Here is a 24,114-nt window from a genome sequence, read left to right as displayed (position 1 = left end):
AGAAACAGGTCAGTAGTTAGCAGCACAGGTCGGGTCAAGAGATGGTTTCTTTAGTAGTAGGGTGATAATAAAGTGTTTGAAAGAGGAGGGGAAGATACCTGAAGAGAGGTTAAAAATTGTAGTTAGGTGAGTGATGACAGCCGGGGAGAGGGACTGGAGGAGGTGTGATGGAATAGGATCGCTGCTACAGGTCGTGGGTCGAGAAGGAGAGAAGCCTGGAGACTTCTTCATCTGTGATAGAGTCAAAAGAGGAGAGAGAGCATGTGAAGGAATTGGAGGGAGGAGGATTGAAATTATTTGGGGACTGGGAGATTATTTCCTGCCGGATACTGCCAGTCTTGTCTCTGAAGTAAGTGGCCATGCCATCAGCGCAGAGGTCAGTGACGGGTTCTGGAACTTTATGGCTCAGAAGGGAATGAAAAGTGTCAAAGAGCCGTTTTGGGTTATTTGAGAGTGAGAAGATGAGAGAAGTGAAGTACTTTTGTTTGGCAATGTTGACAGCCGAATTGTATGTTTTGAGCATAAATTTATAATGGAGGACGTCTGCTGATATTTGCAATTTTCTCCATAAGCGTTCTGCACATCTGGAGCAGCGCTGGAGAAAACGTGTTTCAGGAATGTGCCAGGGCTGCCGTGTTCGGTGTCGAGAGGGACGGGTTGATATTGGAGCAACTTTATCTAGGGTGGTTTGGAGGGTCTGGTTGTAATGATTGGCAGCCAAGTCTGGACAGGGGAGGGAAGTGATTGGGGTAAGAACTAGTTGTAGGGTGTTAATGAGTTGCTGGCAGTTAATGGTGTGTAGGTTTCTGTAAGTGTGAAAAGTAGGATTGTCAAGAGAAGAGTGAGAGGTCTTTATGGTAAATGAAAGAAGATTGTGGTCGGAAAGTGGGAAGAAGACTAGAATGCCTCAGTTTGCCTCCGCTCAGTCTCCATTCCGCTCTGGAGGCCACCTGCAGCGTTTTGTGTCCGCTTGAAAAACTAAGCCAAACGGATCCGTTCTGACGCACAATGTAAGTCAATGGGGACGAATCCATTTTCTCGGACTCAATCTGGCACAGTAGAAAACGGATCCGTCTCTCATTGACTTTCAATGGAGTTCATGACGATCCCTCTTGGCTATGTTACAGATGATACAAATGGATCCGTTCATGATGGATGCAGGCGGTTGTATTATTGTAACTGATCCGTTTTTGCAGATCCATGATGGATCCGCCCAAAATCAAGTGTGAAAGTAGCCTTACCTGATCAACTAGCGTTTACACCAACAAGCATTACTATGAACGCTTGTCAGCGATAATCTGTGCGATCCTCAGCCGGTGTAAAGGGCCCCTCAGAGCACTGGACTCCTCCGTTGCTCCCAGCTGACGATGGACTAAGCTCCCTCCACCGGGTCAAGAACGGTCAGTGCCAGTAACGGCCTCCGAAGAGTTCAGCTTCACTGTCTAAAGAGGCTTCTTACAAGACTCCATAAAAATAAATCAAAGTGACCGGATCAATAGCCCTAACAGGAGGCAGCGGGGCTGATTTATTTCTGTGGCAGGTTAGCGAGAACCAAACATTAATTCTCGTCTCTCCAAGTAGCTAAGAGGAGCCGGCGTCAGAACCCGAGCGTTAACGGGATCTGAATGAGGTTCCCCTCCCACTTTACTGCCTCCAGAAACATACTATAGGACTAATGGGTCCTTACCAGACAAGACTGTGGGAAGACGACCTGAACAGATGGGACTGGATTTTCTGGCGGGGTTCGATGCTTGAGGTAAAGGGTTAAGGGCTGTATTAGACAGCACGATGTGGCAGATGATTGTCGGGAGGGATCACCTGCTCACTAGTGGAGGAGACCATGCAGCAATCTCCTCCGCAGCATGGGGAGGAGGGATCACTAAGCCATCACTCATCCCCACACTGTACAGTGGTTTGCCGACGGCAGGTCATTATTAGACACCACCATTTGCCGCCTGCAAACAATTATTTTTTAACATGTCAAAAGATTTGGATTGTCCAATCATCGAGCAATCAGCGGCAGTATTACACTGCAAGAGGATTCTGCAGGTGTCCTCCAGGCTTCACAGATATGACTTGATGACACAGCATGCAATCATTGAACATCTCCACCAGATGGAACGCTTCAGCATGCTCCAACCAGTCCCATCCACTTCCCACCTTCTCCACATCAACCCTTCTCTGATGTCTCCATCACATTATGTACATGACCCATGCTGTATGACATGCACCTCTCCCCCCAGTGCAAAGACGCCTACCTTGAACTCCATGGGAGTATATTTCTCATTTTTGGGAGTAGAGTTTCCCTTGTAGTGGAGATGGTTGGGGGTTGCAGGGTGAATCACGGTGGACTCCTGGGACTGTCTCTGGCACCGTTGGCAATAAACGTAGATTACAAATGTCAAGAGGCTGGAGCCAAAGAAACAAGACACACCAGTGGCTATCAGATGAATAAGGCTGAAACCTGTAGGAAACATGAAAAGGCTCGTCAAGATGGGACGACGATGCGACATCCACACTGTACCTTAATAACGTCCACCAAGTGCCCATCCCTCACACAATAGGACATGATGTCCGTCAAACAGGTTTCTCTTACCTCCACACTCTTTACTTTCATCAATGCTTGAGGCTGGCAGAATGACTGCAAATAGAAAGAAGGAGAACTGCTAAGAACGTATGAAACCCACGATCTGCAAGAAAATGATGCGACCCTTTAAAATATCAGGGTGACTACTCCGTATATTTGAGGGAATTCCAGCAGAATGACACCAGATCATTAATGTCAGCGGAGCGGAGGCGGTGAGGAAGGTTTGAGGCCTACCTGGAATCTCATTGTATATACAGTCTCTGTATTGAGTGCTATTTCCAACACACTGTGTGGGTCCAGGGTTGTGTAGGTCACAGTAGCGGTTTCTATATTGTGTTCCATCTTCATGACACATGCTCCATTCTGACCACTCTGCCCAACCACCTGCAGCAAGGAAACCAAACAAGTCATCACATCCTCGTACATCTGCTCCACCAAAAGGTCAGCAGAGACCCATAGTCCTCATAGACCGTGACTGAGGCAACACAGCTTCTAGGTGGATATCTAGAGATACATTGTATACACCTACAGAAGTCTATGGATCAAAACCTCTACAAGCCCATACTGGTAAGGTATCGTGCCATGGCCGGAACCAAAACCCGCTGTTTAACCCAATACTGACTTAGCGCTAGAGTTCCTCCTAATCTAGGGGTGGAGGGCCCTCCCGCTCAATGTACACCCTTACTAGTGTCACAGCATCTCCATCTACAATGACTTCACCGGCTTCTCAGAGGACTCAATGGAACACCGAGCCGAAGGAACGGAACAAGCCAGGGTTAGAGGACGATTAGTTATGCCACAGGAAACCCAGCTCCCAGCATGTAAATAACCCCCCTTCCACCCCAGAGATGTCATGGCAGCTCCCTGACACCCTGAATTCAATTAACATAACTTGTAGCTTGCAGAGTCAGGCAGCAGCGGATGATTTAAGGCAGCAGCTTCTAAAATATGAATTTATTACTAACCTGCAAACTAAATAAAAATACATCACGTAAACCGAATGACAAATGAGCGATTCAGTCCTCGCGCACGGCCTCGGTGCTATTATTCCTGCAGGGGGGGCCTTCTGTGGGGCCTGGGACTGATTTTTTTGTGATGAACCTTACTATATAATCTCCACACACGGACCCTCCAGGTGCAGAGGGAGCCGTCACCTGGCGTCTCGTCTTCAGATCCCTCCAGGTAGTCATTTCATTTTCACCCTACCGTGGGCCGCAGCCGATTCAGACTCCGATAAAATGTGACAGGAAGCTGGCGTGTTATTAGGCACTAATCACACACCGCTGTATGCGCAGCCGCAGGTTTACCGCCACAACTTCACTCAATCCCCAGATATCACATCAATTATTCATGGCGCATCTGCCCGACATCCGCACCGATCGCACCGTGTCTGCCCACAAATAATTTCACAGAGAGGATAATCACCGCGATCCTGATCGACTTCCAAACCAAGTTGTACCGGGTGGAGAGACATCCCCTCCGCACCGCAATTTCCTGGCCGGGCTCCACGTTAAATAAATCCCTGTGTGTGTTTATACAGCCTGTCTATGGAAATCAGCGCACAGGCAATTACCGCTGACATGAGCCATATGCCGAGACTGCACTCAGAATTCATGTGCTGAAGACGAAGCCTTGACGGCAGCGACTCGGATGCCGGCTGCATCTCCCGCTTCTCATTAGAAGCCCGGTATATTCTTAGCTCGGGTTCATTTTCTACCCAAACAAAGAATAATGCAAAACGGTTCTTAAACCGCAGCGTGAACCTTATGGCAACACTGAAGAAACCAGGATAAGATCGGAAGCTCCTGGACCTCAGCTAGAAAGTGTTCCACCTCCAGAGCTGCTGTTCCTCTGTGCAGGATCTATAAACCATACAAAGTGTAGACAATGTGTGTCCAAAACCTTCCACAATGACCGACGGCGAGCGATAAACCTGCTACACGGTGTTTACAGGGGGCACAAGGGTCGTCTCAATATAATCCATACCTTTACACGGGTAAGTATTACACAGCGCCTCCTCTGTGTGCAGACCAATGCAGATGTCACCGCCATTAGATGGGGCAGGGTTGGTGCAGGTACGTGTGCGCTGGTAATGTCCACCGCCACATGTGGCAGAACACTGTGTCCAGGATGACCAACATGACCACGAACCCTTCACTGCAACGTAAAAAGGACACAAAGGTCAAAGCAGAGAATAAAAGATAATCAGGGAATGTTCTGAGCACAAGGTGAGAGATTCAGAGAACTGCCAAAATGTAAACGTCAAACTCTCAACATAAAATGGACCAAAAATAGGAAATATCTCTGACAGATACAAGACTCCGCACCGTGTGCAAATGTCAGGACGTCATCAGCCTGCTCCTCATATAGTCTGACAGGGCAAAGGGGTAGATACAGTCCTGTCTATAAGGAGCAGTATTATAACAATTATATTCCTGTACATAGGAGCAGTATTATAGTAGTTATATTCCTGTACATAGGAGCAGTATTATAGTAGTTATAGTCTTGTACATAGGAGCAGTATTATAGTAGTTATATTCCTGTACATAGGAGCAGTATTATAGCAGTTATATTCTTGTACATAGGAGCAGTATTATAGTAGTTATATTCTTGTACATAGGAGCAGTATTATAGTAGTGATATTCTTGTACATAGGAGCAGTATTATAGTAGTGATATTCTTGTACATAGGAGCAGTATTATAGTAGTTATATTCTTGTACATAGGGGCAGTATTATAGTAGTTATATTCTTGTACATAGGAGCAGTATTATAGTAGTTATATTCTTGTACATAGGAGCAGTATTATAGTAGTTATATTCTTGTACATAGGAGGAGTATTATAGTAGTTATATTCTTGTACATAGGGGCAGTATTATAGCAGTTATATTCTTGTATATAGGAGCAGTATTATAGTAGTTATATTCTTGTATATAGGAGCAGTATTATAGTAGTTATATTCTTGCACATAGGAGGAGTATTATAGTAGTTATATTCTTGTACATAGGAGAAGTATTATAGTAGTTATATTCCTGTACATAGGAGCAGTATTATAGCCGTTATATTCTTGTACATAGGAGGCAGTATTATAGTAGTTATATCCTTGTACATAGGAGCAGTATTATAGTAGTTATATCCTTGTACATAGGAGCAGTATTATAGTAGTTATAGTCTTGTACATAGGAGCAGTATTATAGTAGTTATAGTCTTGTACATAGGAGCAGTATTATAGTAGTTATATTCTTGTACATAGGAGGCAGCATTATAGTAGTTATATTCTTGTACATAGGAGGCAGTATTATAGTAGTTATATTCTTGTACATAGGAGCAGTATTATAGTAGTTATATTCTTGTACATAGGAGCAGTATTATAGTAGTTATATTCTTGTACATAGGAGCAGTATTATAGTAGTTATATTCTTGTACATAGGAGCAGTGTTATAGTAGTTGAATTCTTGTACATAGGAGGCAGTATTATAGTAGTTATATTCTTGTACATAGGAGCAGTATTATAGTAGTTATATTCCTGTACATAGGAGCAGTATTATAGTAGTTATATCCTTGTACACAGGAGCAGTATTATAGTAGTTATAGTCTTGTACATAGGAGCAGTATTATAGTAGTTATAGTCTTGTACATAGGAGGCAGTATTATAGTAGTTATATTCCTGTACATAGGAGGCAGTATTATAGTAGTTATATTCCTGTACATAGGAGCAGTATTATAGTAGTTATAGTCTTGTACACAGGAGCAGTATTATAGTAGTTATATTCTTGTACATAGGAGCAGTATTATAGTAGTTATAGTCTTGTACATAGGAGGCAGTATTATAGTAGTTATATTCCTGTACATAGGAGCAGTATTATAGCAGTTATATTCTTGTACATAGGAGGCAGTATTATAGTAGTTATATTCCTGTACATAGGAGGCAGTATTATAGTAGTTATATTCTTGTACATAAGAGCAGTATTATAGTAGTTATATTCTTGTACATAGGAGGCAGTATTATAGTAGTTATATTCTTGTACATAGGAGCAGTGTTATAGTAGTTATATTCCTGTACATAGGAGCAGTATTATAGTAGTTATATTCTTGTACATAGGAGCAGTGTTATAGTAGTTATATTCTTGTACATAGGAGCAGTATTATAGTAGTTATATTCTTGTACATAGGAGCAGTATTATAGTAGTTATATTCTTGTACATAGGAGGCAGTATTATAGTAGTTATATTCTTGTACATAGGAGCAGTATTATAGTAGTTGTATTCTTGTACATAGGAGGCAGTATTATAGTAGTTATATTCTTGTACACAGGAGGCAGTATTATAGTAGTTATATTCCTGTACATAGGGGCAGTATTATAGTAGTTATATTCTTGTATATAGGAGGCAGTATTATAGTAGTTATATTCTTGTACATAGGAGCAGTATTATAGTAGTTATATTCCTGTACATAGGAGCAGTATTATAGTAGGTATATTCTTGTACATAGGAGCAGTATTATAGTAGTTATATTCTTGTACATAGGAGCAGTATTATAGTAGTTATATTCCTGTACATAGGAGCAGTATTATAGTAGTTATATTATTGTACATAGGAGCAGTATTATAGTAGTTATATTCTTGTACATAGGATGCAGTATTATAGTAGTTATATTCTTGTACATAGGAGCAGTATTATAGTAGTTATAGTCTTGTACATAGGAGCAGTATTATAGTAGTTATATTCTTGTACATAGGAGCAGTATTATAGTAGTTATATTCTTGTACATAGGAGCAGTATTATAGTAGTTATATTCTTGTACATAGGAGCAGTATTATAGCAGTTATATTCTTGTACATAGGAGCAGTATTATAGTAGTTGTATTCTTGTACATAGGAGGCAGTATTATAGTAGTTGTATTCTTGTACATAGGAGGCAGTATTATAGTAGTTGTATTCTTGTACATAGGATGCAGTATTATAGTAGTTATATTCTTGTACATAGGAGACAGTATTATAGTAGTTATATTCTTGTACATAGGAGGCAGTATTATAGTAGTTGTATTCTGGCACATACAGTGCAGTGTTAAATATAGTATTTATACTTTAGTAGTTGATGTCAGTGTAAAGTTTTGGTTCCCAAGCAGATGCTGAATGGGTAGGAGCAGTGACCCTGTAGAAATGTTCACTTTCTTTTCCCTTCTTGGAGTCAGACATCTCATTGCACTTGGCACAGGACAGGGAACAGAGGACATGAAATCTGTGCTCCAGTCTGAGTGATAATGGAAGGGACATTCAGCTGTACTGTACACCGACAGTTCTTTACAGTCATTCATTCTTGGAGGAGGTGGGCGAGTACTGGGCTATACGTCCACTAAGGTGATTAATGTCATCTGAAGTGGTTGATTCCGAGGATGTTAAACTGCGCTCACTGCAAACCTTTAATCACTTGAGACGAGGGTGTAAGGGGGGCCGACATGGCAGTGGCTGGAGGTGCCGTCAGTGTGAAGCTGTATATTAGATCACGGGACGCTTCTCTGCTCATGCAGGGTTATTGAGATTTACAGAACATTATATACATTTTACTTAAACTATTTATAAACTTCTGTGTATAAAAAATGTACATAATCAAGTAACAGTGTTAATGAAATGCATCTCTCATGTCGGCCTGGTCCCGCATATTTAACGTGTTTAATTCCAAAGAAGCTGTGAATCCAGAAGTAGAAAAACTCCCCCTAGAAGCAAAATCGTATCCATCAATGGCTTCAGAATAGCCAAATGTAACAATCGCAACAATTCCTTCCATTGACTCCAATGTGCTGGGTTTGTGACAGGGAGAGGTCTTACCCCACAGACGCACTGTAACAAACCCTCTACTCTCTGATGTAGTTGTTCAGGTTTTCAGCCTCTAGATGTAAACAAGACTGCTCCTATTCCCTGACAGCAATCACAGATCCGGAAAGGGGTAAGAAATTGAAGTACAAAAGACTGGGCAGACCCTTTAACAAACACTCAATATTCAGTATTTCGGAACATGAACAATATTTGTAATAAAAATAATAAAATCTGGCGATTTTGTGACTTTTGCAATGATTGCTAAGTGATTTTTTCCAAAATCCTGACATTTGAAACCATCAGAAAAAATGGAAAAGTCTTCAGCAGCGAAACGCGACCTTAGGGGGGACCCAATGTAAAAAAGCTATTTCCTTCCAAACCTTCTCCAGTAGGTGGCGCTTTTCCAGCACCTGCCCAATCATGTGACCACATAGCACAACGCTCCGTCCAAATAGTTCCACAAATAGCAATGTGAACATCAGATTGTGAGCTCTGCAGCCCAGCCTGGTCCCTGCACGGGTTATAGGGTCAGCGCTAGAGGAACGCAGTAAAAGGAAAGCAGACTTTAGCCCAAGCACCTGTATAAAACCTATTTATTGCTGGTGCCGATGCCGTTTTTATTATTCATTGCCGGATCCGGCGCAGTTTACGGGGGAATAAAGCCTGAGATTATGACGGCAAGAAAACAATTACCCCATAAAGCCGCGCCGAGCAGCAGAAAGCACCTTGTTGTTTTCAATTAAGACGTAATTGTGTTTGCCTCACGTTCACTTTCAGTCAGACTCCTCGTAAAGATTATACTACCGGGGACGATGGGAGGCGGCGCGACATAAAGCGGAGCCGGGAGAGTCTGTATTCACTAATGAGCAGAGCGCGACCACAGAGATCCATGTCACGTACAGAGCGCAATTATGTGATCCCGGGAGCCACGCTGATTACAAACACTGATCCCCTATCCACAGATCACTATTAGACCGGTCGGGGTCCTGCCCCTGGGACCCCGTACCCTGTGGAGCCCCCTGAAATGAACGGAGCGGCTGGTTGGAAACGCGTGTCCATTCATTTCTATGGGCGCTCCGGAGACGGCCCGGTGCTGTGCAAATTAATGGAGTGGAGACGTGCAATTCCAACCAGCCGCTCCCTTCATTTCAGGGGCTCCACAGGGTTTGGGGCCCCCATTCTTGTCATTGTTGGAGGTCCCAGTAATAGGACCCCCGCCAATCTAATAGTTATTCTCTAACCTGTGGATAACGATTTGTAACTGGAATATCCCTTTGACACTTTATGAATCCAACCCTCTTTTGTTATTCGGCTGCTTTCAAAGGGTTAATGTTAAGTGTAACGTCTGTTACATCCTGCAGGGGGCAGAATCATCCACATCACAATTCATTTATTTCCTGAATGGAATATTTAAAGGGGAAGGACTCCCAAATCACGTCTAGGACTATGCTGATCATCAGAGCTGATTAGAATGTGTTATGAGGTAAGAGGCAAACAGCGCCCCCAGAGGCCACATGCCAAATAACGTTTTATAACCGAGTGAACGAGCGGGGCATTACTGCCGATGTCACTATGTAACCAGCTCCTTCCTCTGGACCATCTGTGTGCTGGGGGGTTGTCCTCACCTGGGCAAAGCTGTGGGTTACAATCCTGGAACTCGGTGGCAGACCCCATGCAGGGTTGACCACCGTTCCGAGGTTCCGGATTACTGCAAGTTCTTTTTCTAGAGCGGAATCCTAATTCACAGTCCCGAGAACAGGCCGACCACGCGCCCCACGGACTCCATCCACCGCTGACAATCCGCGCCGGGGACTTCCCGCTCCGCATCATGTCGTCCACCAGAGCTGCAGTAAAAAATAACTTTGTTTAGAGGCGACTATCACCATGGCATTACTCACAGAGCCCTGCCTAGACTGGATACATTGTAACAAACACTCAGCTATGACAAGTGTTAGATCAGGAAGGCTTCTTATTGTATCAAATTAGTGACAGCAAGCAAAGGCAGAAAGTTCAAGAACTTTCCAATCTGCACAGGATGAGTCTCGTCATATTGTGCTGACACTCACAGTCGGTCTCGCAGGCCGCAGAACCATCATTGGGACAGAATCGCGTCTCCGTTTTTTTCCTCCCAAACTGAAGCTCATGGGGGTCGGAGAGTTGAGCGCGACAGGTGTAGCGGAATCTCTGTTCCTGACGAGCACCGCCCTGTGTGATATTAACCGTCATCCACGGCGTCCAAGGAGTGTTTCTGCGCACCTCAGGACACGTCTCCGAGTTACAGATCCTGAATTCCTGCAAGGAAAGATTTCCACCTGATGTTACTGAGCGTAATGTGACCGCACAAAACATCGCAAACCGCCATCGTGCTGCAAGCACCCGATGACATTACTGCGGCAATGCGACTAGGCGAGATAAGAACATCTGTCCCTCAAATGGCCCCCACCACGAGAAGCTAAACTGACTGACAGCAACATTGTTAATTTAGGCTGTAGGGTGAGGGGGGTGAGAATTACCTGAGCGCAGCCGGGGCAGGTGTTCCCGTTCTCACAGGTGCGCTGTCTGGAGTGGACGCCCCCTCCGCAGTCTGCACTGCATTTGCTCCATGAACCCCATAAAGACCAGAATATGGGGACCGGACAGGGACTGTTCTCATTGCAGAACCTGAGGGAGGAGACAAGATGGAGAGGAGTCAAGAGACCGAACATAATACAGGTCACCGGACAGCGCTGAACCGACCACGTGGGAACCGCCGCACAGCATTATACTGACCAGACATAAACTGCTGCACAGCGCTAAACAGACCACGTGGGAACCACCGCACAGCATTATACTGACCAGACATAAACTGCTGCACAGCGCTAAACAGACCACGTGGGAACCGCCGCACAGCATTATACTGACCAGACGGAAAACTGCTGCACAGCGCTAAACCGACCACGTGGGAACCGCCGCACAGCATTATACTGACCAGACATAAACTGCTGCACAGCGCTAAACAGACCACGTGGGAACCACCGCACAGCATTATACTGACCAGACATAAACTGCTGCACAGCGCTAAACAGACCACGTGGGAACCACCGCACAGCATTATACTGACCAGACATAAACTGCTGCACAGCGCTAAACAGACCACGTGGGAACCGCCGCACAGCATTATACTGACCAGACATAAACTGCTGCACAGCGCTAAACAGACCACGTGGGAACCACCGCACAGCATTATACTGACCAGACATAAACTGCTGCACAGCGCTAAACCGACCACGTGGGGACCGCCGCACAGCATTATACTGACCAGACGGAAAACTGCTGCACAGCGCTAAACCGACCACGTGGGAACCGCCGCACAGCATTATACTGACCAGACATAAACTGCTGCACAGCGCTAGACAGACCACGTGGGAACCACCGCACAGCATTATACTGACCAGACATAAACTGCTGCACAGCGCTAAACAGACCACGTGGGAACCGCCGCACAGCATTATACTGACCAGACATAAACTGCTGCACAGCGCTAAACCGACTACGTGGGAACCACCGCACAGCATTATACTGACCAGACATAAACTGCTGCACAGCGCTAAACAGACCACGTGGGAACCACCGCACAGCATTATACTGACCAGACATAAACTGCTGCACAGCGCTAAACCGACCACGTGGGGACCGCCGCACAGCATTATACTGACCAGACATAAACTGCTGCACAGCGCTAAACCGACCACGTGGGGACCGCCGCACAGCATTATACTGACCAGACATAAACTGCTGCACAGCGCTAAACAGACCACGTGGGAACCTCCGCACAGCATTATACTGACCAGACATAAACTGCTGCACAGCGCTAAACAGACCACGTGGGAACCGCCGCACAGCATTATACTGACCAGACATAAACTGCTACACAGCGCTAAACCGACCACGTGGGGACCGCCGCACAGCATTATACTGACCAGACAAACTGCTGCACAGCGCTATACTGACCACGTGGGAACCGCCGCACAGTATTATACTGACCAGACATAAACTGCTGCACAGCGCTAAACCGACCACGTGGGAACCGCCGCACAGCATTATACTGACCAGACATAAACTGCTGCACAGCGCTAAACAGACCACGTGGGAACCGCCGCACAGTATTATACTGACCAGACATAAACTGCTACACAGCGCTAAACCGACCACATGGGAACCGCCACAGAGTATTATACTGACCAGACGGAAAACTGCTACACAGCGCTAAACCGACCACGTGGGAACCGCCGCACAGCATTATACTGACCAGACGGAAAACTGCTGCACAGCGCTAAACCGACCACGTGGGAACCGCCGCACAGCATTATACTGACCAGACGGAAAACTGCTGCACAGCGCTAAACCGACCACGTGGGAACCGCCGCACAGTATTATACTGACCAGACATAAACTGCTACACAGCGCTAAACCGACCACGTGGGGACCGCCGCACAGCATTATACTGACCAGACAAACTGCTGCACAGCGCTATACTGACCACGTGGGAACCGCCGCACAGAATTATACTGACCAGACATAAACTGCTGCACAGCGCTAAACAGACCACGTGGGAACCGCCGCACAGTATTATACTGACCAGACATAAACTGCTACACAGCGCTAAACCGACCACGTGGGGACCGCCGCACAGCATTATACTGACCAGACAAACTGCTGCACAGCGCTATACTGACCACGTGGGAACCGCCGCACAGTATTATACTGACCAGACATAAACTGCTGCACAGCGCTAAACCGACCACGTGGGAACCGCCGCACAGCATTATACTGACCAGACATAAACTGCTGCACAGCGCTAAACAGACCACGTGGGAACCGCCGCACAGTATTATACTGACCAGACATAAACTGCTACACAGCGCTAAACCGACCACGTGGGGACCGCCGCACAGCATTATACTGACCAGACAAACTGCTGCACAGCGCTATACTGACCACGTGGGAACCGCCGCACAGCATTATACTGACCAGACATAAACTGCTGCACAGCGCTAAACAGACCACGTGGGAACCGCCGCACAGCATTATACTGACCAGACGGAAAACTGCTGCACAGCGCTAAACCGACTACGTGGGAACCACCGCACAGCATAATACTGACCAGACAAACTGCTGCACAGCGCTAAACCGACCACGTGGGAACCGCCGCACAGCATTATACTGACCAGACGGAAAACTGCTGCACAGCGCTAAACCGACCACGTGGGAACCGCCGCACAGCATTATACTGACCAGACATAAACTGCTACACAGCGCTAAACCGACCACGTGGGGACCGCCGCACAGCATTATACTGACCAGACAAACTGCTGCACAGCGCTATACTGACCACGTGGGAACCGCCGCACAGCATTATACTGACCAGACAAACTGCTGCACAGCGCTAAACCGACTACGTGGGAACCGCCGCACAGCTTTATACTGACCAGACGGAAAACTGCTGCACAGCGCTAAACCGACCACGTGGGAACAGCCGCACAGCATTATACTGACCAGACGGAAAACTGCTGCACAGCGCTAAACCGACCACGTGGGAACTGCCGCACAGCATTATACTGACCAGACATAAACTGCTGCACAGCGCTAAACCGACCACGTGGGAACCGCCGCACAGCATTATACTGACCAGACGAAAAACTGCTGCACAGCGCTAAACCGACCACGTGGGAACCGCCGCACAGCATTATACTGACCAGACATAAACTGCTGCACAGCGCTAAACTGACCACGTGGGACCCGCCGCACAGTATTATACTGACCAGACATAAACTGCTGCACAGCGCTAAACCGACCACGTGGGAACCGCCGCACAGCATTATACTGACCAGACAAACTGCTGCACAGCGCTAAACAGACCACGTGGGAACCGCCGCACAGTATTATACTGACCAGACATAAACTGCTGCACAGCGCTAAACCGACTACGTGGGAACCGCCGCACAGCTTTATACTGACCAGACATAAAAAAACTGCTGCACAGCGCTAAACCGACCACGTGGGAACCGCCGCACAGTATTATACTGACCAGACATAAACTGCTGCACAGCGCTAAACCGACTACGTGGGAACCGCCGCACAGCTTTATACTGACCAGACATAAAAAAACTGCTGCACAGCGCTAAACCGACCACGTGGGAACCGCCGCACAGCATTATACTGACCAGACAAACTGCTGCACAGCGCTAAACAGACCACGTGGGAACCGCCGCACAGTATTATACTGACCAGACATAAACTGCTGCACAGCGCTAAACCGACTACGTGGGAACCGCCGCACAGCTTTATACTGACCAGACATAAAAAAACTGCTGCACAGCGCTAAACCGACCACGTGGGAACCGCCGCACAGCATTATACTGACCAGTCGGAAAACTGCTGCACAGCGCTAAACCGACCACGTGGGAACCGCCGCACAGCATTATACTGACCAGACGGAAAACTGCTGCACAGCGCTAAACCGACTACGTGGGAACCGCCGCACAGCATTATACTGACCAGACATAAAAAACTGCTGCACAGCGCTAAACTGACCACGTGGGAACCGCCGCACAGCTTTATACTGACCAGACGGAAAACTGCTACACAGCGCTAAACCGACCACGTGGGAACCGCCGCACAGCATTATACTGACCAGACGGAAAACTGCTGCACAGCGCTAAACCGATCACGTGGGAACCGCCGCACAGCATTATACTGACCAGGCGGAAAACTGCTGCACAGCGCTAAACCAACCACGTGGGAACCGCCGCACAGCATTATACTGACCAGACGGAAAACTGCTGCACAGCGCTAAACCGACCACGTGGGAACCGCCGCACAGCATTATACTGACCAGACAAACTGCTGCACAGCGCTAAACCGACCACGTGGGAACCGCCGCACAGCATTATACTGACCAGACGGAAAACTGCTGCACAGCGCTAAACCGACCACGTGGGAACCGCCGCACAGTATTATACTGACCAGACAAACTGCTGCACAGCGCTAAACCGACCACGTGGGACCCGCCGCACAGCATTATACTGACCAGACATAAACTACTGCACAGCGCTAAACTGACCAGATGCAAACCACTGCGCTGTGCTAAACTGAACAAACAGAAACCGAAGCACCGCGCTAAACCGACCAGATGGAAACTGCTGCAAGAACAACCAATCAGTAATCCTCTCTGTTCTAGGAAATGACAATCCATCCATAAGACGCGCGCTATTCACAGACGCAGCGGGAGCTCCGCACAGAACTAAATCTAATTATCATCTGGATTATGTGAACGCTAAATAACTGAGTCATCGGGAAAGTAACAGTGCGGCCATTACCGGCTAATATATAACAACTCTGTGAGCAGGTCTAATGAGAAGGGGCAGAGGGGAGGACGCCGGAGAGACGGCGATTAGCACAATTAACAGAATATTGATGAACCCGACACCCTTTCTGCTTTCCATGTGAAATCCAGTAAAAGGTCAGACCGGCTGCGCTGTCCGCCCGGGTCACATCCCCCGAAAATGTCTAATTAGGAAAATAGAATCAACAGCAGAAGCTAATTAATTGTGTCCATTACCAGATGTGAGGAGCCAGGAGCCGCTGGAGCGCGCGACATTAGCATTTTATGTCAATATTACATGAGACCGCGCCAGCGTCTTAATCACCACTGGCGTAAGAGCGGCATGAGCGGCGTCACTGTGTCACCAATACATTAGACACATTGTAATAGGGGGACAAAACACTGCTCACAATGTACTGTCCCGCAACAGGCCCCTTACCGCTGCTGGTTCAGCGTCTGCACTGCTTGTTCTGGTAATCGGAAAGTTTCATCTCTATACCGGACATTGTACAGTCATCTGTCTGCAGGTGGACTAGCAGAATGGTGAGTGCAGCTCCGGAGTATAATACAGGATGTAACTCAGGATCAGTACAGGATAAGTAATGTATGTACACAGTGACTACACCAGCAGAATAGTGAGTGCAGCTCTGGAGTATAATACAGGATGTAACTCAGGATCAGTACAGGATAAGTAATGTATGTACACAGTGACTGCACCAGCAGAATAGTGAGTGCAGCTCTGGAGTATAATACAGAATGTAACTCAGGATAAGTAATGTATGTACACAGTGACTGCACCAGCAGAATAGTGAGTGCAGCTCTGGAGTATAATACAGGATGTAACTCAGGATCAGTACAGGATAAGTAATGTATGTGCACAGTGACTGCACCAGCAGAATAGTGAGTGCAGCTCTGGAGTATAACACAGGATGTAACTCAGGATCAGTACAGGATAAGTAATGTATGTACACAGTGACTGCACCAGCAGAATAGTGAGTGCAGCTCTGGAGTATAATACAGGATGTAACTCAGGATCAGTACAGGATAAGTAATGTATGTACACAGTGACTGCACCAGCAGAATAGCGAGTGCAGCTCTGGAGTGTAATACAGGATGTAACTCAGGATCAGTACAGGATAAGTAATGTATGTACACAGTGACTGCACCAGCAGAATAGCGAGTGCAGCTCTGGAGTGTAATACAGGATGTAACTCAGGATCAGTACAGGATAAGTAATGTATGTACACAGTGACTGCACCAGCAGAATAGTGAGCGCAGCTTTAAAGTGTCTTAATAAACTCTATAGCTGGTAGTGGATCCACCGAAGTTCTGAACAGGCGCCAGTCTAAATGTAAGAGCTTCCGAGCTGTATTACATTTAGACTAAGGCTCCATTCACACGTCCGCAATTTTGTTCCGCATTTTGCGGACCCATTCATTCATTTCTATGGGGCCGCATGATGTGCGGCCCAGCTCCGGAAATGCGGACCGCACTTCCGGGTCCACATTTCCATTACCAAAAAAAATCGAACATGTCCTATTCTTGTCCACAATTGCGGACAAGAATAGGCATATTCTATTAGTGCCGGCCATGTGTGGTCCGCAAAATGCAGAACACACATTGCCGGTGTCCGTGTTTTTCGGATCCGTGCATCCGCAAAACACACTACGGACGTGTGAATGGAGCCTAAAACAGACGTAGAAAATGATGAATGATAGGGGCCTGCTGGCCCGCCCCTTTCCACACCACGTCCACTTTTATAAACCTGTCATGAGCGGGAAAAAGTTGCAGATTGTGGCGCAAATAACCTTTGTGCTGTAATCTGCACCAGAAATACACCCGATATAGACATATTTCTGTAAATGACCCCATAGTCTAAGTTGAATAGAAGCCGGTGGCCCCCAGAAGTAGGTCCTGGAGGTGATCACTCGCTCTATTCTTGCGCCACCGCTGGCCGAGCTCCCGATGAAACACTCTCCCGCCATTGCTCTGTTATTACGGGGGGGGGGGGGTACTTTACTGAAATACAATATTAATGAAGAGCTGCTTGTTTACTAAGTGAGATTCGAGGAGTAGATTTGATCTTGTAACTATAAGGAACCGCGGCGAGATGGAGGTAATGATACAAGCTGCGCAGTTGGGGGAGTAGTGAATTATTGATGGCACAGGCCGCTATCAGAACGTCTGCAGGAGCAACAAAGTGACAGACACTTACTGTCAATGTGCAGCTACCTCTATGGTATTAACCCATTAGCTGCCGCAGAGCTGCTGATTTTTAGTGGCGAGTTGGGTACGAGACACTTCTATAAGGGGTTCTCACCGTTCCTCTCTGCTTTGCCCTACGCACACTCTGCCTCCAAACCGTGGAGCGGGGTTACTGCAGGTCCTCTGCCGCACCTGGAAGCCGATCCCACAGGACGTGCTGCACTGCGCCCAGGACGACCATGGAGTCCAGCCGCCATTCCTGCAGGAAAAGAGAAACGCAAATGTCAGAGGATAACAGAACGAAGCGGTAAATCACGGTAGTGGCCCAACGTTATATTCTGCTGCATTACAGCATCCGATTCGTCATCCATTGCTCACACTTAAAGTGCATTTGGAAAGTCCTCACACCCTGTCCTCACAATCTGTTGTCTCGCTCCTTGTCTCATCAGTCCCCCCATCATTCTGCCCTCACCCCCATAATAAGAAAGTGAGAACAGAAGGTGAGAAATCTGAACATAAGTCTTCAGCCCCTTTCACATGGACATAAGTCTTCAGCCCCTTTGCTGTGACACTTGACATTTCGCTCGGGTTCCTCCCATGTCTCTGGATCATCTCTGAGACGTTCTACACCTTGATTGGAGTCACCTGTGGTAAATTCCGCTGATTGGAGATGATGTGGAAGGACACGGCCCTGTCTATAGAAGATCTCATGGCTGACAATGCATCAGAGCCAAAACCAAGCCACGAGGAGGAGAGAACTGCCTGTAGAGCTCAGAGACAGGATTGTGTGGAGGCTCAGATCTGGAGAAGGGGACAGACATTTCTGCTGCATTAAAAGTTCTCAAGACCACAGTGGCTTCCATAATTATTATATGGAAGAAGAACAAGGATGATTCCTAAAGCTGCAGCCCCCAAACTAAGTAATCAGGGGAAGGGCCTTGGTAAGAGAGGAGACCAAGAACCCAATGGTCACTCTGGCCGAGCTCCAGAGATCCTGTGTGCAGATGGGAGAAACTTCAGGAAGGTCGACCGTCACTGCAGCCTCCACCAATCTGGGCTGAAGGTTCTAATCCAGAGTTTTGGACCTCAGACTGGGCCGAAGGTTCACCTTCCAACAAGACAATGACCCTAAGCACACGGCCAGGACAACACAGGGGCGGCTGAGGAACAACTCTGGGAATGTCCTTGAGGGGCCCAGCCAGAGCCCTGAACCCAATCGAACATCTCTGGAGAGAAGTGACAATAGCTGTCTACTGAAGGCCCCCATCCAACCTGACAGAGCTGGAGAAGATCTGCAGAGAAGAACAGCCGAAAATCCCCAAATCCAGGTGTAAACCTGGTGACATCACCTCCAAGAAAACTGGAGTCTGGAATCGCTGCCAAAGGGGCTGAAGACCTATGTCCCGAGTAAAGGGGCTGAAGACCTATGTCCCGAGTAAAGGGGCTGAAGACCTATGTCCCGAGTAAATCAGTAAAGTTTTCTAACTTTCTGTTCTCACTTTCTTATTATGGGGACTGAGGGCACAAGATGCAAGAGAACAGAATGTGAGGCCAGTGAGAGGGTGTGAGGACTTTCCCGATGAACCATACATTTTCTATGGCAGGTCACATGATCAACCACTTCATCCATCCCACAAAAGTAATGTTCAGGTGTTGAGGGCCTGACCCGGGCGCAGCTCAGTCTTTTCTCTCTCGGAAGGTCTGTAAACATCAGGAACATCTCGGGCAGATCCTTGTTATAATGCAGGAAACTGAAACTTTTATCATGCCATGAATTATTTGATGCGAGTAGAAATCTTTCCTTCTCTTTGAACATTTCACTGAAGAATTTTGACACTTTCAGCATTCTTACCAGTAACTTTAATGATGTAGATGCCGACGGATGGAGGGGTCGGGGCAAGGCGCCGATGTTCAGGATGGGGCGGGGCAAGGTGCTGATATATAGGATGGGGCGGGGCAAGGTGCCGATATATAGGATGGGGCGGGGCAAGGTGCCGATGTATAGGATGGGGCGGGGCAAGGTGCCGATGTATAGGATGGGGCGGGGCAAGGTGCCAATGTATAGGATGGGGCGGGGCAAGGTGCCAATGTATAGGATGGGGCGGGGCAAGGTGCCGATGTATAGGATGGGGCGGGGCAAGGTGCCGATGTATAGGATGGGGCGGGGCAAGGTGCCGATGTATAGGATGGGGCGGGGCAAGGTGCCGATGTATAGGATGGGGCGGGGCAAAGTGCCGATGTATAGGATGGGGCGGGGCAAGGTGCTGATGTATAGGATGAGGCGGGGCAAGGTGCAGATGTATAGGATGGGGTGGGGCAAGGTGCCGATGTTTAGGATGAGGCGGGGCAAGGTGCCGATGTATAGGATGGGGCGGGGCAAGGCGCCAATGATTAGGATGGGGGAAGGTGCCAATGATTATGATGGGAAGGGGCAATGCACTGATGATTATGATGGGAAGGGGCAAGGCGCCGATGATTAGGATGGGGCAAGGCGCCGATGATTAGGATGGGAAGGGGCAAGGCGCCGATGATTAGGATGGGGCAAGGCGCCGATGATCAGGATGGGAAGGGGCAAGGCGCCGATGATTAGGATGGGAGGGGGCAAGGCGCCGATGATTAGGATGGGGCAAGGCGCCGATGATTAGGATGGGGCAAGGCGCCGATGATTAGGATGGGGCAAGGCGCCGATGATCAGGATGGGAAGGGGCAAGGCGCCGATGATCAGGATGGGAAGGGGCAAGGCGCCGATGATCAGGATGGGAAGGGGCAAGGCGCCGATGATTATGATGGGAAGGGGCAAGGCGCCGATGATTATGATGGGAAGGGGCAAGGCGCCGATGATCAGGATGGGAAGGGGCAAGGCGCCGATGATTAGGATGGGAAGGGGCAAGGCGCCGATGATCAGGATGGGAAGGGGCAAGGCGCCGATGATCAGGATGGGAAGGGGCAAGGCGCCGATGATCAGGATGGGAAGGGGCAAGGCGCAGATGATCAGGATGGGAAGGGGCAAGGCGCAGATGATCAGGATGGGAAGGGGCAAGGCGCCGATGACCAGGATGGGAAGGGGCAAGGCGCCGATGACCAGGATGGGAAGGGGCAAGGCGCCGATTATTATGATGGGAAGGGGCAAGGCGCCGATGATCAGGATGGGAAGGGACAAGGCGCCGATGATCAGGATGGGAAGGGGCAAGGCGCCGATGATCAGGATGGGGCCAACATCTCATTGTAACACTCCATCAGAAAATGAAATACAATAAGGTCTCATGGACATGAACAGGAAAAAAGCCCGTGTGGTGGTTGTTTAAGTAACGACTGTGACACGGCCATTATTACAACTAACTGAAGTCTGTGCAGCTGTTCACATGGACATTTTTTAATGGCAAAAGAATAGCGGTCGTCAAAAAATAGTACATGTTCTATTTTTGACTGTTTTCACAGTGAGCTGGACCCCATTTAAAGGCCCTTTAGACGGGCACCCACCCACCTAGCAGCCATTATTAATAAATACACATGGAGAAAGACTCGCTCCACACTGGAGACCGCAGCACGCACGCTCTCAGCATCATGACGTCATATCTGTGACATCACAACGCTAGGAATGTCCGGTCCTGCTGCCTCCAGGGCGGAGCCAGTGTCCTCTCAGGTGCAAGTGGATGAGTATTTTATTATTACTATTTTTTTTTTTATTGTCAGGACTATCGGGGGTGGGGGAAAGGCAGCGCATTATACATAGACGCACAACTGGGGGCGAGTAGCTATACTGGGGCACAACTTGGGGGCTATTACAACTACCGGGAGGCATAAAGGGGTCCATCATCTATAGTGGGGGCACAAAGGGATTGCAGTAATATGTACTGAGGGCACTGCGGGGGGGGGGGGGGGGGGGGACTAAAAGCCTATTTTAATGCATTTGTTTTCGACTGTTGTTAAAAATGGATGCACAACCAGAAAATGGATATACACCGCGATGCAAAACGACCAAGATGCAAGAATTAACTAACTGTCGGCAGGAAAGAAAATGGTGCCAAAGCCGTGAGCATATATAAAGGGTGCGGCCAGATTAATGAACTGGACGTCTGAATGGAGCATTTTTCATCCGCAGAAATTAGCAAAGAAAAGTGAAACACGTCCCTGGAAAATCTTGTATTCGCCGTATCTGCGTTTCTGATGCAGAATAACTGACACCTTTCTACATAAATTATCCCCAGTTATTAAGAACAGGAAGTGGCGCCATTAATGCAGTGGGAGACGGGACGGGGAGGGGGATATCAGACAGGCAAAGGTGCTGAGAGACTCATTAGCACTGGATTAGCATGCAATTAGCGCAGTAAGCAAACGTCTAGATGCGACAGCCCTGAACCCTGCGACAGTTTAGCGAGAACAACATGTGGTCACGGAGCGTTACGCCGTTACATTGTGCTTGTTTCCACTACTCCCTCCAGTTTCGGCAGAGTTGGCCTGTTGAGCTGATTTAAGCCAAAAATATCCATTGCATTTTAAAAAGTTGCAAAAAAACGATCTCAATCTTTACCCCAGTAAAGCAGCGGTGTAAGGTTCCATTCACACATCTGCAATTCCATTCCACATTTTGCGGAACGGAATTGTGGACCCATCCATTTCTATGGGGCCACGCGGTGTGCGGCCCCAATCCGGAATTGCGGTCCCGCGCTTCTGGGTCCACAATTCCGATCCTGAAAAAAATAGAACATGTCCTATTCTTGTCTGCAATAGCGGACAAATACAGGCATATTCTCTTAGTGCCGGCAATGTGCGGTCTGCAAAATGCGGAACGCACATTGCCGCTGTCCGTGTTTTGCAGTAACATCTCAGAACAGAAGTGTAAAGGGTGTCCTAGCGATTGTCGGGAGGGAAGCAGTCGTTAACGATTATCGGGCAGAAAATCCGCCGTCTTATATACTCTTTTGACTTAAAGATGCACCAAATTTATCAAATATTGCGCAAAATCTGATAAATATGCAGCACCGATTCCTGCAAACCGCAGCGTCTTCAGACACGGACCCTGCATCTGTGGGGGTCAGTGACCTCTAACCTGTCTCCTTATTTTGCTCACTTATATAGCGCTGACATATTCTGGGCTTTTCCGCAGCTTCTTATAAAACATACAACGCCTTCATCCGTGTATTCACCCGCTGCCGCGTTCACCTCAGTGTGAAAACGGATCAAAACCTCAAAGAAGAACTTTATTTTCATGGGAAAATGTCATTGAGAAAACGCAGGAGAAGCGACGCAACAGAGGATTTTATTCTGTGGGAGAAATGCACTCAACCTGCTGGGAAATCCTTCGCTGCGCAGTTCTGGGTGATGACGGGGACTACACTGGGCTGTCCTGGTCACCAGGGTCCGCATACAACGCCCATCACTGCAGCTAGAGGGCGCCAGTCACATCTGGAAGAAGGTCCCAGGGAGCCGGCAGCTTGTAAATGTGCACAAAGTAAAGAGAAAAGAAAAAGTCATGGAAGCTGCAACAGCAACCGCCCAGTCCGAGAGAAGACCGGGGAATATCAGCTGAGCCCCCCCCCCCCATCATCATGTGGAAATACAACTTGGGGGAGGCGAACACAGGCGGACGGGCTGTCACTCCGGCTTCTGCTCCAAGGTGTCAAGGTTTGCGAAGCTCATGTTAATAATTACACCGCACCGGCCACCATTATCAGCTGCATCGCACTGATGGTTTAGATTGTAAGCTCTTAGGTCCAGTCTTCCATTTCTTATCTACACAGATTCCACATTACACTGCAATATAAGAGACCAGGATCTTCAGGACCCCATTCACACACTGCAGAAATAATCTGCCCTCCATCCCCCCCCCCCCAGTTCTTATCGCTGCCATAAATAACTGGACTCCCTCCGTATTACTCCATGGCAGCTCTCGGCAGTGTACAAGGTTTAGATTGCAAGCTCATGTGCACAAGCCATGGAGGAGATCTGTGCAGTCTTTGTTCAGCCCCACAGCGCCAGGCCTGTCGTATCGTGTCTGGCGCTCGCTGCTCTGAGGTGTCAGGCTGCAAATACAGAAAACTAGAAAAAAAAAGCCTCATTTCCTGAGCTGCAGCTTCTCGTAACTCGCTCCATATGGGAGTCCAGCGCGGTTTGTCTTGGCAGCGGTTGATGTTTACATTCCAGTG

The 24,114-nt window shown here is 47.9% G+C and overlaps 1 protein-coding gene across 4 annotated transcripts in view; it reads right to left on the bottom strand.

Annotated features, from left to right (window-relative positions):
- Positions 1-24,114, bottom strand: part of SEMA5B (semaphorin 5B) — a 170,696-nt gene that overhangs the window by 17,420 nt on the left and 129,162 nt on the right. For all 4 annotated transcript variants that reach the window (XM_044273746.1, XM_044273748.1, XM_044273745.1 and 1 more), the window contains 8 exons: positions 18,084-18,227; positions 10,914-11,061; positions 10,467-10,692; positions 10,026-10,244; positions 4,574-4,744; positions 2,822-2,971; positions 2,597-2,641; positions 2,259-2,464 (listed from right to left, as the gene is read on the bottom strand). In XM_044273746.1, coding sequence (XP_044129681.1) covers positions 2,259-2,464; positions 2,597-2,641; positions 2,822-2,971; positions 4,574-4,744; positions 10,026-10,244; positions 10,467-10,692; positions 10,914-11,061; positions 18,084-18,227 — 1,309 coding nt within the window. The remainder of the gene's footprint in view (positions 1-2,258; positions 2,465-2,596; positions 2,642-2,821; positions 2,972-4,573; positions 4,745-10,025; positions 10,245-10,466; positions 10,693-10,913; positions 11,062-18,083; positions 18,228-24,114) is intronic.

Source organism: Bufo gargarizans, unplaced genomic scaffold (genome assembly GCF_014858855.1).
Source record: "Bufo gargarizans isolate SCDJY-AF-19 unplaced genomic scaffold, ASM1485885v1 original_scaffold_1094_pilon, whole genome shotgun sequence".
NCBI classification, from domain to species: Eukaryota; Metazoa; Chordata; class Amphibia; order Anura; family Bufonidae; genus Bufo; species Bufo gargarizans.
The sequence above is the reverse complement of the archived record's forward strand: the minus strand, read 5'-3'. Positions and strand labels throughout refer to the sequence as shown.